This window comes from Leptonotus elevatus, chromosome 6, assembly GCF_054856555.1.
Source record: "Leptonotus elevatus isolate MCC_2025b chromosome 6, RoL_Lele_1.0, whole genome shotgun sequence".
In the NCBI taxonomy this organism is placed as follows: Eukaryota; Metazoa; Chordata; class Actinopteri; order Syngnathiformes; family Syngnathidae; genus Leptonotus; species Leptonotus elevatus.
Window position 1 is genome coordinate 12,682,808 of NC_141244.1, and position 17,055 is coordinate 12,699,862.

Consider the following 17,055-nt stretch of genomic DNA (forward strand, 5'->3'; position numbering starts at 1 on the left):
TAAATTCCAACAAATTAGGGAGACCTCAAGAGACTAAAGGAGAGACTGAGCAAAGGAAGGAAGGACAGACGAAGCAGAGTAAGATCCACAGACATCAGCCTCCACCGATTCAACGACCAGGGGAGGAAGCAGATTGTGTATGAATTTCGATAGATGCTGGTGGTGTGGTGGATCTGGCATGCATGAAAACCTCCACCAAAGAGGGGAGCCGTCGACCCCGGCCAGGACAGAGCAAGCACAACACCTCAGGGCCCCCCCAGGCCACGGCAGCGCCAAGGGACAACCCCCGGGCCCTTACTATAGAAGTGCATTTCAGTAACTTAAGACAGATGTACTTTGCAATAGCTACATTACATTTTAGCTTATTTTATTAAGTGAAAAATGATCCAAAACTTTGGACGTTCTTTGTCTCTTTCCTCCTGGCTCTTGCTCACTGCTATGTGAATCCGCAGCAAATGTAGCATGTAGCAAATGCATAATAAAACTTGGATACATTTGTAATTTTGGTGGTTGTGGATCATTGAGTAGTAATCAAGGTAATGTAACAAACTTGAGAAAAATGGGTGTGTTAAAAAATAACTTCTAAATTGAAATGCTGATCTCGTCTCTCTCCTCACAAATAAGGTAATTCAGCGCACTAGAAAAACGACTTGTGCACACTAGTAAATTGACCATGTTTTACTAGTAACCTTTGTTCCACTACCAGTTCCACTTTTGGCCTACAGTTATACAATTCAACCTTTTTAGTAAAATACCATGCTGCACTAGTAACAATATTGGTAGGCATGTGTCACACACTAGTAGCCTTTTCCTTCCAATATATTACTTGTGAGGTAGTCATCTGCACACTACTAGTACGACCAGTGACTATCGTGCCACGGAATTGTCAACTCAAGCAGTTTTGCCTCACAGTAACATATAGTTGTCCAACAAAGAGTGTCCTACTACATGGGCCTAAAGGTTACATGCACTAGCCTTTCCCAGTGTTGCCTTGTTGTATTCACAGCTGTATTTACCAGATAAATGGTGATTCACACTCCCAAAGACAAACTAGCGTTCACAATCACTCACCTTGAGCTATGGCAATGGACTCGAACTTGTGCAGTTCCCGCAGCAGGCAGGTGCGCTCAGTCGGATGGAGGCTATAAATAAACTCCTTGGCTCCGCGGGGCGAGTTGAGGGGCTCCACGGGCTCTTTCAGCGGGTGTGTGCCGAGGTGACGCCGTTGAACCAGCGCTGAGACCGGAAGCTCTGCGGCCAACACACCCGGGATAGATAGCGAGGGTTCGACTTGGTGGCTCAAGAGTCCGGCTTGGAGCGGCCCCCTACCAGCTCTCAGGTAAAGGACGGGCCGCAGGACTCCCCGCAGGCGGGGCAACATCTCAGGGGAAGGACGACCGTGGCAGTGGGTAATGGCTCCGGAAGCTGGAGGGTCATGGAACAAGCCCCGTTAGTCAGCTACTGCAACTCCAGTCACGTGAAAACACAAGTCGGGTCATTCGAGGGTTGAAAAGCAGGCGTGGCGATAACAATAAAGCATTCGTAAAACACACGCGCCCACTGCGACTGACATGGCTGGAAAATGAGGCGATAATGATCCAAATCGAAGTGCAACTTGTCTCACCTCAGTCGATGCTCGGCTGTCCCGTCCAACGAGCTCCGGAATAAAACGGAAAATAACAACAGCGACTGGCTCGACGCATAAGTCTCTTCGTTTCACTTACCGCACGGTAAATGGAGATGGGAGCGAGAAAGACTTTCACAACATAACATTTTAAATCACAATATGGGCGTCAATGACTGTCTTAGCAGGCGTAAAGCCGGTTGTTGTAACCTTCGGTTGACAGGACGCTGTGAGGCGGATGGGAGAGTACTGGAGCGGCTGGAAGCATCCACGCAAGTGACCAATGGGAGATCAGCATTCTTCGGCGCGTACGTGTGACGTCATGCGTGACGCGTCCATGAAGGCTTATTTTATGTTTTTATTTATTTGTTATTATTAATGAAACAAAAACTATTATTATTAATAAGGAGGGCTTCAGTCTTGTTAAGTACTAGAGGAAATCGACATTGAACACCATCTGCACTGTGTAACTGTTCATAGAAAGAATCAGACTGAAAAACAAGATATTTTGTTATTTTTATGTTCAATGATCTAAAATATAAGAGGGATTATTTTTATAAACAGTCAGGGACCACGTCGATAATTAAAAGTAAAATATTCCAACATAGTGAATTAATTTAAATACAGTATAAGCATGGTTAGGCGTGAACACACTCCTGCCTCCAATACACACGTGATGTGCTCACACAGTCACACAACAAGGCAGAATTCCACACTAAGAAAAGAAAAAAAAAATGACTGAGTGGAAAGCTATGCAGCAGCATTAGTACTTCTTTCCACCACAGGCATGAAGCATTCTGTCTATATGAGTTAACATGAAGCCAAAGCGTCGTTTGTAAGTCGATTTGTTTATAAGACTTGATTGATTGTTTTAATACACAATTATTGATTAGATGAGGGGTTTTAGCCGACTAATGTGAAAGGGCATAAATCTTCCAAGTAGTCGTAAAAAGCACAGGCAACACTGACCCCTGGTGGACAAAATCTTGTATAATATGCGTGACTGTTCCCATCCCAAAGTAGGGCGAGCCTACTTACAACAAAGAACAATTCATACTCTGATTCACACCCATGAATAATGTAGTCCTAAGATGCATGTCTTTGTAATGTGACAGGAAACCACAGTAATCAAATGTTTACCTAATTTGAGAGAAAGAATATTGAAATACTTCTGAGGTAACTCAAAGTACAAGGAGTCAAAGCACATTTATCTTTTTTTTTTTATTATATTGCTGACATTGTCATTGCACAAAAGAATAACTAACGCTGTACTTTTGGGAAAAAATTGCCGGCTGAACTGTGTAGCCGGATAGATATATCAAACACTGTGTGAAATTCTAAACCTGAACAACTAAAACAACTTGACTTTTCACTCCTCAGAACATACAGTATAAACTTCTTAAATCACAGGATACAGAAAATAAGTGATTTATATAATATATAATAACTTCTGCTGTAGGATAGTCAAGGAAATATGACCTAGGATGATACACATTATATACAAGTGGACGGCTAAAATGAGAGTATTTTTGGCTATGGCAGGTTTAAATGAAACATTGTGGGCTACACATTTAGGAAAATTGCACTAAGTGTATCTCCATATCATCAATAATTATACTGATGAAGTGTCTTCATTACAAGGCCAGTGAAATTTACATTTTTTTCCTTTCTAACCAGCCAGCTCTGACAAAATGTAGGTTATACTGTAAATGTAGGTGTGAAATAATAGACCCAAGGTTTGTGGCAGTGGCATTACAGTCAGACAAACAAACAAAAAAGCCATAAAAACCAGATAGCATGGCTGTGAATACCCCTGTTATGATGATATAAACTGAGGACACGTTGCAAAATGAAGAAAAAATAAATTAAAATGCTTGTACAGCCAAATAATATTTACAAGCCTCAAATGCAGTCACCATGATCGCACAGTGCTTTAACTGAAATGCAAACACACACAAAGTTTGACATCAAGCATCATGTTGCTGCGACGTCTTAATGTCTTGTAAAAAGAAAACGACAGTATTTCTTAAATAATTTTTTTTTGTAGTAGATGCATTTCCATGTCGCCACCGATATGACATTTCCAACACCAAAGGCTGAGCTTGCCCACAGATAACAGAATAAAAGATCCGCATTGTTGCGAAAGAAACACTTTCTTATAATGTTCTCAGCTAAACTTAAAGACTTCCATAGAAATATTAAAGTGTTAAACATTATACATATATATTTTTTTACATAACATTAGTAATATTTATTTGTGAATAACTCCGCAATGTGAGGCAGTGCTAATGACTTCTAATAAATGCTATAAAAAAAAGAAGGAAAAAAAAGGTCTATTAGGGGTGTAAAAAAAACCCTACAATTTGAAACAGAAGATCGGTTTTGATTTATTGAACTGAATCTAATCATTACATTTTAAAATCGTTGCATCTTTGAATCCTATCATACCCCATGTAACGAGAAACGTATCGAATCATCTTTTGTGGAGAGATGCACACCCCTAAAGTCAATATGCATCTACACAACTTACTGTATAATGTTAAGGACAACACTGTGCTCCGAGTACGCATTCTTGTTGAAAGAGAAGATGCCGTAAGCGTCAGGCACTGTGCAGGAGCAGAAGATTGTGAAAAGCAGCAATACACTTTTTTGGCAACATGGACATATATCAAGAAATACAAATACACGTGAATCCAAACAAAAAAGCAGCAACCACTTCATGCTGCACTCCACCTCAGACGTGTCCACAGTGGTGCTGTGAATGAGTAAAAGCACAGAGGATGGAGCACAGCTTGTGTGCAGCTGCTTGAATGTCCTTGAAGTTCACAATGGTCTGAACACAACTGAATGGTGATCACCACAACCAATTCCTCCCTTCCACTGGATATTGCACTCCATCACTTGCCTTATTTCCTTATGTCTAGTACATCCAGTCTAAAAATAACTTTATTGAATAAAATCGTGATGTCACTGCGTGTGGTCATGATCACGCGATCCGAGGTGCTGAGCGGTCATTCGTGAGGGTCCTCTTGAGCTTGACTCCGTTGCGGATGGCCACCAACATGTTGCCATCTGCCTCCTCCCCTGTCTCGGTTTCTCCTCGCTCACTGTGAGGGTGCTGCTGGGCCAGTTGGTTGGCCAGCGGGACGGTGGGTGGATTGCTCGAAGCCCGACCGCTCCAAGACACCACAGACGACGTTCCAACATTGTCGCCTCGTGGAAATGTGGGACAATCTGGACTGCCTTCGATCTCCTCTGCGCCCCGGCCCCCGTTTACCACTCCTGGCATGTTGGGAACTGTTGGAATTTTGACTGGGACTACTGGTGTACGGATAGGAATGGGACCTGTGCCTACAACTGAGCCTGAGCGGCGGGTGGAAGGTTTGGAGGAAGGGGTGCGGCGGATTGTGGCAACACCTGGTGTGACAATAACTGGACCATGGCCTGTAGAATAGGTGCCAGAGACATTATGGTATCCAGAATAAAAGCCCTGATTTGAACAACCTATAGGGACAGAATCACAAAAGATAGGATATCACAATAAGAAATGTCTTAAGACAGCTCCAGATATAAGAACAGAAAGTATACACAAGATATACAAGACACATGCCTACAAAAGGTAAAAAAATAAATAAAAAATTGTTACAGTTATGAGCCAGCTCTTCATTTTTTTTTATGTGTTCTAAGCCAACAATTTAATTACAAGCAAACTTCAGATAAGCTGCTCGAGTTAAGTGGAAAAACAAATGGAGCAATTAAGATACTGTGATGCTCTCACATGTAGGCAAGGAGAGCCACGGTTGCCCTTTAACTATCAGTTGTTTATTCAATTACACAATGAGTCAAACACACACAAAATGGGAACACTCGCGCTTGAAATTCATTTCAATGCAAAAAATTTATTTGATTTACAAGTAAACTGAGTTTCAAGATTGGTCACGGAACTTTATGAAACCATAAATCAAGATACCACTACACTTAAAAGAACATGTGACAACCATGTTTTGGGTTTGTTTTGTAAAAAACAAAATTTTTTGAGGGGTTTTCATTTTGACCTAACTTTTTGGGTAAACAAAAAAAAAAGTAGTTTTGGTCCATTTTTGACAAAATACGTTTTTATTTTGACCCAACTGTTTTTAGAGAGTAGGTACACATGTAAATGAAATAACTCCCCCCAAATGATCATTAAACCCAAAAATTTGGGCCAAAATGAACAGCCCAAAAAGTTGTCTGCCTCCTTTTGACCCAACTTGGACTATTTTTGATCCAGTGTTATTAGAGTGACATGTTATTAAAGTGAAGGTACATGGAAAAATGAAATAAATCACCCCCCCCCAAAAAACAACAACAACAAAAAAAAAACCTGCAACAAATAGCCGATCCCCCCCCCACCCCATTTTTCTGTTATGTAGGTTACACATTTTGACCCAACCTTTTGGGTTAAATGAATAACCCAAAAACTTGGGTCTGTCTTTTTTTGACCCAAATGTTTGAGTGTATACGTGCGATGTGTACCTACCTGGCGGAGTAGTTGGATAAGGCCCAGAAGATGTATAAGAGTGAGTGGGAGTTGAGGGACAGGTTCCATTGGGGTAGCCCCCCTGCACAGGGTGAGGAGCATGTGTGCTGGGCAGACCAGCAGTGGAGGCGGGCCGCTTGGTCTGAAACATGCGTCGGTACGACTGGCCGATGTCACTGTTTCTGGGGATGGTGGAGGACTTGTCAAATCCGGGCTGCTGTTGCTCAAGGTCCTGTTCCTCGGTCATTGAAAAATAGTCAAAATCGGACACTGGAGAGGAAAAAAACCAAGAAGTTAGTGCACTGACAAATCTCATCTTTATAGGGGAAGTCAACCCCCACATTTTCTTTACACAGCCCAACTGGTCTATGAAACAAGGTCCTCTGATTACTATTACGTTTGTGAAATATGAATGAAGCAGATAAAAAATCCACCAATTTTTATCCCTTTTGCCACTTGCTCTCGACTGAAAATGACATCACGGTTGGTCAGGGCTCCGGTAACAACCAATCACGGCTCAGCTTGCAAACGCAACATTAATCAGAATGCCGCGTTTAGATTAGTGTGGCTGCATCGAACATATTATTAGAAAATGTTTGGGTTTACTTCCCCTGTAAAAATGGTGGTGATTTCTTTGTGTTACCTTGTGAGGGTATCGTGTCCTCAGAGCAGCAGGGTGTATTGGTCTGAGTGTTGTATCCACTGGAGCACTGGATCGAGTCCCGGTTGGACCTCTGGGTGTCCAGTTCCAGGTCTCTCGATAAGGCCAGAGCCAGCTCATCATGGGCCTCAAGCTCGCTAGGCTAAAGCCATGAGGAGGAGACTCAGTACAATTCACTCAAGGTGCGGTATGGTGACATGAGAAGGCAAAGAGATATGGAAAAGTAACCTTGACTGATGCAGTCCTGTTCCTTTCCTCCACTAACACCTTTTGAGGTGTTTGCATCTCAGCTCGAACCGGAGTAGCGGTCGAAAGGCTTTGCGCTGCGCTGCTTTCCCTGCTTGTGACTCCATTACTGTCCATTACAACTGGAGGCCCCTTGTCCTTTTTCTTTCGCAATGTATTAACCATGGGCTGGTCGTATGGCCCTGGCTTTGCCCAGTCCTGAAAAGAAACACATATTTTAATTTCGGCCAAGCTAAAACATTCATTATAAACACTGGACAGCAGTTCTTTTTTCTTGTTTTTCTTGTTTTTTTTTGCATGGCATGTTGATCAGACCCCAAAATCTTCAAGACAAACCTTCCAGGTGGGAACACGAGAGGAAGGCATCATGGGAGAGCCCATCGGGCAGTTGTGAGGGAAGTCTGGCAGGAGTGCTGATGCGGGACGTGACCATGATCGTGTCGGGCAGGAGGAGGAAGAGGAGGATGGAGGGAAGAAGGGGAAGGCTGTGCTGGAGCCAGAGCTCAAACTCCCACCATTGGTAGGGGAGTTGGCTGGGCTGTAGTGGTCAAAGCCGTTGGACAGCTGCTTGTGTATGTTGGTGGATTAGAACAAAATGAGACAACAGAAACAAACAATGGGATGATTTACTGAAATGAGAAATGGTATAAAATAAAAGCAAAAGACCAAACAGCACATTAAAGGGTTACTTGACTCGTTGAGCCATTTTCAGCAGGAAAAAGTTGATATTTTGTCCAGAGAATGAATTTGATAACTTTGTTATATTTCTTGTACAATTAATAACTAAAAACACATTTTTCCACTTGCTGTCGACTGAAGATGACATCACCTGTGCTGTGGAAGTAGGTAACTGAGGTCGTTACCTGCTTCCTCAGCACAGGTGATGTCATCTTCAGTCGACAGCAAGTGGAAAAAATAGTATTTAATGGTATTAATTGTACATGAAAAATAATGAAGTTAACAAATTCATTCTGGACAAAATATTAAATAAATAAAATATTTGAAAATGGCTTAATGAGTAAAGTACCCCTTTAGATGGGAGAACTACATTGTGGATGAAATGTAACTAGCAATTAGAATTTTCAACTTGCATTTTTAGTAGGCTTTATATAATCAGGATTTTTCAGCCTATCACAGTTAAGCGATCAACGAGTATGAAAAAAAGAAAGAACGATAACTAACCACCAATTTGATCAGAAGATGAAGCAATCAATATATCTATTTAAATAACTTTTATATTTACTCTTCAGTCGACCGCCACCCTTCACAGGGGATAGGGACTGGCCCAGCCCAAGAATAGCGAAAACCCACTGTCCACATCTATATATATTTTTAGAGGTTAATCATGTTTTTTTTTCTCCAGAAAAAACACCCACCCACGCACACATATAATTGACATCACTTAGTATCACTGAAGTCATTACCGGTACACTTTTTTTTTTTACAGACACTCATGTTCAGGAGCAAGCTAAGATAGCAGCATACTTTATTATCTTTGTCTTCTTTTATTAGCTTTACTTTCATTTCCCTATGTAATAAAGAACATATATCATTTCTTTCAATACATGAAACGAAGGAATGTTATTAAAAAAAAATTATGCCAAGTTACCTTTCACCCACTCTGTATATCAAAATGGCACAGAGCCCCTCAAGGTGACATGGAAGAAGGGAAAAACAAAGTGTTTTCCAAAGTATTTTTTGCATTCCCTCGCAAATACTTTGAAAAACGAAAAAAAAAAGTGTTTTTTTTTTTTTTGCTAGGGAGCACATACGGTAGTTTTTCTTCTTCCATATCACCTTGGGCTCTGTAAAATGGCACAACATAATGAAGAACAGCTAAAAGAAAATAAATGGTTTAACTGAAAAGACAAATAATGGAAATGACATTGGAGTTGGAGTCCTTATTTATGACATACCAGCCTTTCCTTTATCTCGTCAGAATTGTATTGTCATGTGAGGGAAAACAGCTATGTTGACGTCATGTGTAGCCAAGTATGAGGTTTTAGTACGATGCAGGTTGCAGGCAAGGATGCAGGTAACTGACTCTCTATGTAACAGTGGATGAGTGTTTCACCTTGTCAATAGTATGCAGAGATGCTGCAGCAGCAGCAGCAGCTGCTGCTAGAGAAGGGGGGTCCCTGCTCAGGTCACTGTGAAGTTGCTCATACTCTGACACATCAGAGGAACTGGAACTGGCACACGGCTGGGACAGCAAGCAAAGCAGCAGCAAGCGGGGCAAAAGGTGGCACAAGACAACAAACACAAACAGACGGGACAGAACGGCAAAGACAGCCAGACAAGCAGTATGTTAGATAGCACAGGCAACTTTTCCATAGATCTCAGCAGTTAGTCGGATGTGCAGTCATGTGACCATACAGGCGGTGGAGAAGGTGCAGCAGGAAGTGCATTCAAATTAAAGGCAGTTATGTTGGGATGTTCTTTTTTTCTTTTCTTTTTTTACTGTATCTCAAGAATGAGATCTGCAATAAAAGTGCACCCAGCCTACTGTGTGTAAGATGCACATTTGGTAAAGATATTAACTCAGGATGCTTGAGCCTTTCCAAACCACATTTTCTCACAGCGGTGGACTGCTTTATAGTATTACAGGAATGACCTGCTTTGCCCTGGGCTACAATGGAAGCACACATTTCCTGTGCAGTCGAGCTATAATAACCTCGCCACAGTCACGTTAGTTATTGCTCATTAGGTGGAGAATTAACGTCTAGACCCCCCACTTAGATTGTTAATCAGACAACATCTCACATACTGTACATATGAGATCTCCTCACCTTGCTTTTCGCCGGCATTGGCGACGACGACTTGCACTGGTCATGCGATGAGGAGGCGAAGCCAGAGTCGTGCGAGGAGATGCTGGAGAGTCGAGCCGGGGCCTGCTGGGACAGCGTGGAGCTGCGGTACCGTTGGCGAGGTTGATGGTGGTGGAAGAGGTGGTGTGAGGAAGAGGAGGAAGAAGAGGAGGAAGGAGAATGAGAGTGAGAGCCGCTTGAGCCCCTGGAGTCACTACTGTTAACACTGTTCAGACTACTGTGACGGGAAAGAGGAAGGAAGGGACGTTGACAGGAGGAGCGAAGAACCAAGGGCAGCCAAAGAGGCGAATAAAAAAAATGGAATTTGCATAAGGAGTCGAGAAAAAGAGGAAATGAGGAAGGCAGGGAATTGGAGTGTGTGGAGGAAACAGAGTAGAAAATCGTTAACACAGACCATCATGATGTACCAAAAGGTATTGGATCAGTGAGGTCAATTCCTTTCCTTTAACAACTTTTGGCTCGTCTAAAATCATTCACTGTTCAACTCACTTGGCCTATACGCTCTTAAACTGCCCAAAGGGTGTTTGTTGTGTGTCCGTACTACACTGCGCCAATTGCCTAATGTTGACATTATCATATCATATTCATTGGTGAAAAAGAATTAGCACTAGTGGACTTTTTTCCCCCCCACCCGTGATGAGCATTTCTGCATGCTGATAGTGGCTTGGAGTTTGGAAGCATAGATCACAAATAATTTGTTATAATTTGATTGTGTGTATTAGATCACATGTGGCATAGCATTGGTAAACCTGATCAACACTCACTCACTCTGCACCAGCTTCAAACATGGGTTCAGTCATGAGCACAGTATTGTTGAAGAAATTAATTAAATACAGAATGCAAAACTACATGCTGCTTCAAAGTAGCTTGCTAGATGAGCCACACAGCAGTCACTCCCGATGTTAATTTCACATGTGATGGCGGTGTTCGGTTTAGGTGAACGGTATGAGATTTTTTCTAATAGGTTTTTTTGGTGAGCTAACAAATACACGCACGCACGCACGCACACACGCACGCACGCACATACACACACACAAAAAAAAAGAATAAAAAAAAAAAGAGCAATGATGATGACATTTCCGAATGAACAATACTGAGCTCTTTAAGAAAAAAAAAGAGAAAAAAAGAAGAAAAAAAAGGGAAAAAAAGAAAAGAAAAAAAAGAAAAAAATTTCACATGTGACATGTTTTCTCCTTCTGTCACCAATGTACACAGTGAACCATTACTAACATAAGTTGCAGCAAATATCCACCACTAGAGGGCACAACAAAGATGCTTTAGACAAGAAGACTACAAACGATTTATATTGTCATTCAGATCATTAGCAGATAAATGTACTATACCTAATTTGATGTCCTATTTTTGTTGTTGTGTTTACATTGTGTTTTTACCTGCACACGCTGGACTTCCTGGACGTATTGGTGCTAGGGGAAGAGGGTGGAGTTTGGTATGACCAACTATAGTCGGAACCTTTCAGATCCAAGATCACCTGAGAGGAACAATCAGGATTAAAATTGTACATGTGGTGTTCCATTTGAAAGAGATTATATTTAAAAAAAAAACTCAATGAAATACTGGTGCATTACTTGTTCACTGGCAGGGGGTAGCTTGTGGGGATCAGAGGTCAGTGATTTGAGGTCGTCAGAGATGGCCTGGAGATGGGTTACCTCCCCCAAAATTGAAATCTCCTCATCCTGTAAGAATCATTCGAAGCAGAGCAGAGTCAGCAGTCAGCCATCATAATAAGTAATGACACAAGCAAGAGTTGTCCATGTTATGCAAATGTGTGTACGAAAACCTATAGTAGATGTTAATACTACAACTTACTACATACCACAACAGGCCGCAGCATTGCTACAAAAGAGCAGAATCTTTGTCTCTCCTCTATCAGTGCTTTCCTCAGGGCCTCTTTCTCAATTTCTTCCAAAAGAATGTATTTGTCATTGACATCCTGCATCGCACAGTCCAACTGGGGAAGGATATCACCACGACCTGCCACATAAAACACAGAAATAAAAAATGCAGATGGACAGAAGAAAAAGAAGACGATGAAGACTTTAGAGTGTTACAGCAGCGAGTAAGAATATACAATATTATGAGGACAAAATAAATAACAAGTACCCATTGCCATATTTTTTGGACTATAAGTTGCTCGGGAGTATAAATCATACCAGACAAAAAATGCATCATGAAGAAGAAGAAAAAAATATATAAATATAAAAGTTGAACTGTACTGTAAGTCGTGTTTTTACGGCAAATGTATTTTACAAATACAGGAGACCAAGAACAGTAGAGCTCGGACTCGGACACAAAATTCCTGTTCACCAATCGTTTTGACAGCAGCAAAAGAGTCCCTGCTGTTGGATTCGAAACTTTTCCACTTACAACTACGGAAAGGTTTTTCTTTTTAGCTTAAAATGGCTTACCTTAACTAGAATGTGTCGCATTGTGGCCAAAGGTGTAATCCTTTGTGGTTATTGCGCCTTTATAATAATAAATCCTCGTGGTGACGGATACCGAATTGCTAATTTAGCGAGCTAGCTTTATACATCACACATTAGTTGCCACAACTACTTCTTTTTCGTCTTCTTCCATCCCTTGCTCTACTTGCTTTTGGTGGTTGGCAAATACTTTGGTGCTTTACTGCCACCTTCACATTTAGGTAAGCCATTTTAAAGTAAAAAGAAAAAACATTTGTGGTTAGAAGCAGAAGTTTCAAATCCAATTGTAACATGTTTGCTGCTGTCAACAGGATTAGGGAACGGTGATTTTTTGGTGCCAGTCCGAGCCTACAGTATGTGCAATATTCACTACGGTAAAAACACAAAGTTGTTTTTTGTTAATTTGATGCTTCTTGTAAACAGCATTTTTTTCCCTCTGTCACCAAGTTTGTTTTTTAAAATACTGTATATATTGTTTTAAAATATAAGTCGCACCTGAGTATAAGTCACATGACCAGCCAAACTATGAAAAAGAAGTGTGACTTATAGTTAAAAAAAATATGGTATTTAAAAAAACAAAACGGGTGACGGGGGAAAAAAATGCTGTTAACAAGGAGCATCAAGTTAACAAAAAAACAACTTGGTGTAAGATGTGCTTATGTTTTTACTGTCGTGAATATTGCACATACTGTAGGTGGGCTTTGTGTGTGTACATGTGTGTGTGTGCGCGCGCGCGCATGGGCTATGTTGATCATGTTAACGATTGCATGATTTTTTTGACTAGTGTAGGTGCATAGAATATTGGAAAGATCATTTTTTGACTTGACTTTACCTTTAAATAGATATTAACATGCTTCAATCTACTTTATGTCTGTTAGCTAAAGGTGTTGAGTAGTATTTGGTAAGGTGTGTTCGTGCGTATATAATTTGACTTATTTTGCATCAAGAAATTAAACATTCAGGCCGGGGAAAGTTTAACCTTGTTTTCCCCCTGCAGCTATGTAGTCAACATTAGCCATACATGATTAATACAATGCAGTTCTTTGAAGAGACCACATGCACAGAAACAAGCTTTCATTTCTCTAGTAGACCTATATTTACCTTTTTAATATATTTCAACTGACATTGAGACATTGTTCATAGAGAAATCAGTGAAGGGATGCAAAGGATTGTATGCACACACAGATGAATGCACACGGTCATGTGCAATACCTCAGTCACAGCCAACAGACTTTAACACACTCCCTGCATCACTCATCTGTGTAAGTCTGGCCATTGAACACGCTAGCCTCCATAATAAAAAAATAAAAAAATAAAAAAACATCACACAACACACTGACTGATAACTTTTTACATTTATTTCTTGTTAAGTTGAATGAACTGTTAACCCCAATAATTATTATTAACAAATTCATACAAGTTTTCACTTTTGAATAATTTAGCTAACAAGAAAGCAGTGGGAACTGAACTGGAATACCGCCTGTGTATGTACATGTGATTTGACATACATTCACACACGATTGACATGCACTCACACACGATTAACCTCTCTAAATTGCACATGACCAATGATTACATTAAGCCACAGTCATGGGCTGTTTGTTATAACCTTGTGTACATACACCGACTATAGTATAGTCGAGTCTTAAGAGTTGAGGTTACAGCTAACCACTATTATGGGCAGCTATTATTATTATTGTATTAATGGTTGTTTTGGTGTTGTGGCTCATCCATTGTATCCCAAACTACTAGAAAGACAATGTTTATGTTACTCAGTCTGTATGTTGACAAAAAACCATGATAACTGCACATTAGTGCAAAGTATCATAATCTCACTTAAAAATAGGGGGACGTTGATACTTTCTGCTCTCAGCCTGCTAGAAACACATTCACTTTTTTGTGCTTACCAGTACGGAGACTGGAAGCCACGGAAAGTGGAGAGTCTGAGGTTTAATTCTACATGCTGTGTAACCGCACAGCTTGAAAGAGAAAAGCCATGAGAAAACAAAAGGAAAGGAGGCAGAGGAAGACACATTTAAAGAGAAGACCCTGGGTCTCAGTTACCTAGGATATGGCTCCTAAGCCAACTGATATACCGTATCAGCTCATTTTGATGTCTTCTTTACAATGGAACAGTTTTTGCAAAGCATTACAAACATCTACCTACCTATGCATTGACACTGACTAACTTACTCAAAATATCAGCTCCAGGAAGAGAAGGACGTTTATCAGAACCACATGAGAACAACTGAAAGAATGATACCTTTCTTTTGGAAGTGTCTCAATTGTGGTCAGTCAGTACTGTAATGTTTAAAAATGTCAAATTATAAATATCCCAAAACAAAGCGGAGGGAAATGTCATCAATTACTTTCTGCAGCACTTTTTTTTTTACGTGGGTACCTGAGCCAAGAGAACTTAAGAGAGAGAGAAAAAAAACCCTGCCCTGTGCAAGCTACCAAGTAAGGCAATGTTTAGCTGTACCAGATTTGCACAAGTCATCGTTCAGGAAAAAGTACTTCTCCACACATCACCGTGTTGCTTCTTTTAAAATACTACTTCTAAAATATTAAGATGAAAGCAAAATAAGTGTGTTTGTACCTTTCTTTGCTTTCTTCTGAAGTTTCAGTGTGTCTGATGACTTTTTCTTGATCTCCTGCCGAGCTCTCTTATATTCTAGATAAGACAAACATAGCAAAAGTGTGTGCAGGAAATGAGTTAAATGTCCCTAACTGGCGAATGGCAGATTTTGTGTTTTTAGGTCATTCGTACCGCCTATCAAAAGTTTGCAGCATTCCTTTAAAATGCTGGTTTTGAATAGTTGCATCTCTTTCGCTATACAGCCAGTAACACTATCTGTGAAGCGATTATAACTGTTAAGCAGTCAGGAAATGGACAGCCCTCCATGTCCCACCATGTTTGTTTCCAGCTGAAGATATCGGGCGGGATGGTTGTGTTTTAAATGGACTTTGAGGTTCACTGTGTCGCGACTTTCTTCATACAAATGCGACATACCAGCTTGTTGACGTTAGCCGGCCGTTTCGCGCTCATCTGGCTTGAATCCAAAACAGTCCCACTGTGGCGCTAAGCTATGGAACAAATTCCATTGATTCCGCTCAACTTTCTGTAATCGTACCGCCATCGAACAACGCAGCTTCGAGAACGCAAGTTCTTTCAGCCTTCTTGAACGCTGTTCGCACCGTCTGTGTGTGCCGCCTCACACAGAGGTGAGCCAGATGACTGACAAAAGAAGGAACGAAATAGCGTGACAAATACCCATTTAAATGATAAGTTATCAGATCTGGGGGGGAAAAAAACTATTGTGTCCATTTATTTATCAAACAATAAGACAATAAAATAATTATCGTGACAGGGCCAGGCCTATGTCAGTGAGCTATGACTGTTCTACCTCTGGCATGGTCCTTATCCAAAGTGTAGACACCTCTTTTCCACTCCTCCATCTGCTCTTGTAGGGGGTTGATCAGAGCTTCCAGGAAGGTCCTGTAGAAAAAAAACAAGTTACTCTCATTTGATCCTGAAAAATGATAGAAACATTTACAGGCATTCCATTTTTGTGTACTTTATTGAAACTGTGACACGTTTCATTTTCATGTTACAACCTTACTCTGTAAAAGTTTATTGACGTGTATTCCAGATATTACAATCAAAAGGGGATGTCTATTTTTATCAATCATTAACAGGCAGGAGACCGGGCAACAGTGTTTATATCCAACTGTCACAGTAAAACGTTAGAAGCTTGCGCGGTCATATCCGTCGATCATTACCTAACTGAGTCACCAGGCATTTGCGCATTTATGAATGTGTTTAAAAAGCTGCGAGTGCTCGGCAGCTGCAGGCTTAGTGCATACAACTAAAATTAGACTGCAACCCTCACTTGCAGACATTTCTCTGTCTGTCTGTCTCTCTTGTGTGTCTGTCAGTTGGAGCCCCCACCCATGTACACGGCCCCGCTATGGAGATCCAAGAGGAATGTGCTGAAATGCCACCTGAAATTAGAGCCTCTTGTCTGGGTAGTGTGTGTGTGTGAAATGGAGACAGATATGTGGTGTGCATGTGTGAGGGTCTGCACTAAAACATGCATCGTCTCTTGACCAGTACAGCCCTGCGGGGGGCATTCCCGCACAGAAGAGCACATGACATCAACACTTGGCGCGTTGAGCGACATCACATGTGCTGAGATGTTTATTGGGGGTCGAAAAGCACCAAATGTGTTGAGTTACGACATACTCCATGGTGGCAGGCTTGATTGTACATGCAAAGCGAGACAATCTTACATTCCAGTCAAGCACTGACCAAAACAGTGCTAGCATGTAAATAAATGTCAGTCGTGTGGTACTTGAGCAAAGATAGGTGCCACACACATTCACACGCAAATTCAATTCCTTACATGGAGAACTGTTTGAATTTAGCCTCAATGCTGCGATGTCTCATGCACATCCTGGTCAAAGCTGATCCGATGTCCCTGGTGCCTCCTGAAAGACAAAAATGGACAAACACAGGCACAATTAATGCAAGTTCAGTGAATCTGTGCCAAAGGAAATGTTTGGTTGTAGTGAGAAAAATAATTTCGTCAACGCACATTATTTTCACCGGAATAAAATTAGACTGGACTAAAACCTTCATTAATAAACTATTACTAGGACAAGATCAGTATGCATTTTGCCGACTAATGAAGACGAGACGGAATTGTACTTGGGCTAAAATCTATGGATATTTT

At 41.1% G+C, this 17,055-nt stretch overlaps 2 protein-coding genes across 8 annotated transcripts in view; both read right to left on the reverse strand.

Annotated features, from left to right (window-relative positions):
* Positions 1-1,887, reverse strand: part of LOC147172055 (transmembrane protein 65-like) — a 27,932-nt gene extending 26,045 nt beyond the window's left edge. The window contains exons 1-2 of the mRNA XM_086079372.1: positions 1,625-1,887; positions 1,072-1,425 (exon numbers count right to left, since the gene is read on the reverse strand). Coding sequence (XP_085935498.1) covers positions 1,072-1,381 — 310 coding nt within the window. The 5' untranslated portion in view covers positions 1,382-1,425; positions 1,625-1,887. The remainder of the gene's footprint in view (positions 1-1,071; positions 1,426-1,624) is intronic.
* A 939-nt stretch (positions 1,888-2,826) lies between these two features.
* Positions 2,827-17,055, reverse strand: part of LOC147172056 (protein MTSS 1-like) — a 36,626-nt gene continuing 22,397 nt past the window's right edge. For 2 of the 7 annotated variants that reach the window (XM_086078689.1, XM_086078690.1), the window contains 13 exons: positions 16,726-16,810; positions 15,727-15,818; positions 14,919-14,993; positions 11,713-11,870; positions 11,465-11,572; positions 11,270-11,367; positions 9,840-10,095; positions 9,125-9,253; positions 7,387-7,614; positions 7,033-7,248; positions 6,787-6,946; positions 6,144-6,413; positions 2,827-5,128 (listed from right to left, as the gene is read on the reverse strand). In XM_086078689.1, the coding sequence (XP_085934815.1) occupies positions 4,611-5,128; positions 6,144-6,413; positions 6,787-6,946; positions 7,033-7,248; positions 7,387-7,614; positions 9,125-9,253; positions 9,840-10,095; positions 11,270-11,367; positions 11,465-11,572; positions 11,713-11,870; positions 14,919-14,993; positions 15,727-15,818; positions 16,726-16,810 (2,393 nt within the window). In that variant the 3' untranslated portion in view covers positions 2,827-4,610. Of the gene's footprint in view, positions 5,129-6,143; positions 6,414-6,786; positions 6,947-7,032; positions 7,249-7,386; positions 7,618-9,124; positions 9,254-9,839; positions 10,096-11,269; positions 11,368-11,464; positions 11,573-11,712; positions 11,871-14,918; positions 14,994-15,726; positions 15,819-16,725; positions 16,811-17,055 lie in introns of all 7 variants that reach the window. The other 5 variants (XM_086078693.1, XM_086078694.1, XM_086078695.1 and 2 more) reach the window with 5 other exon arrangements.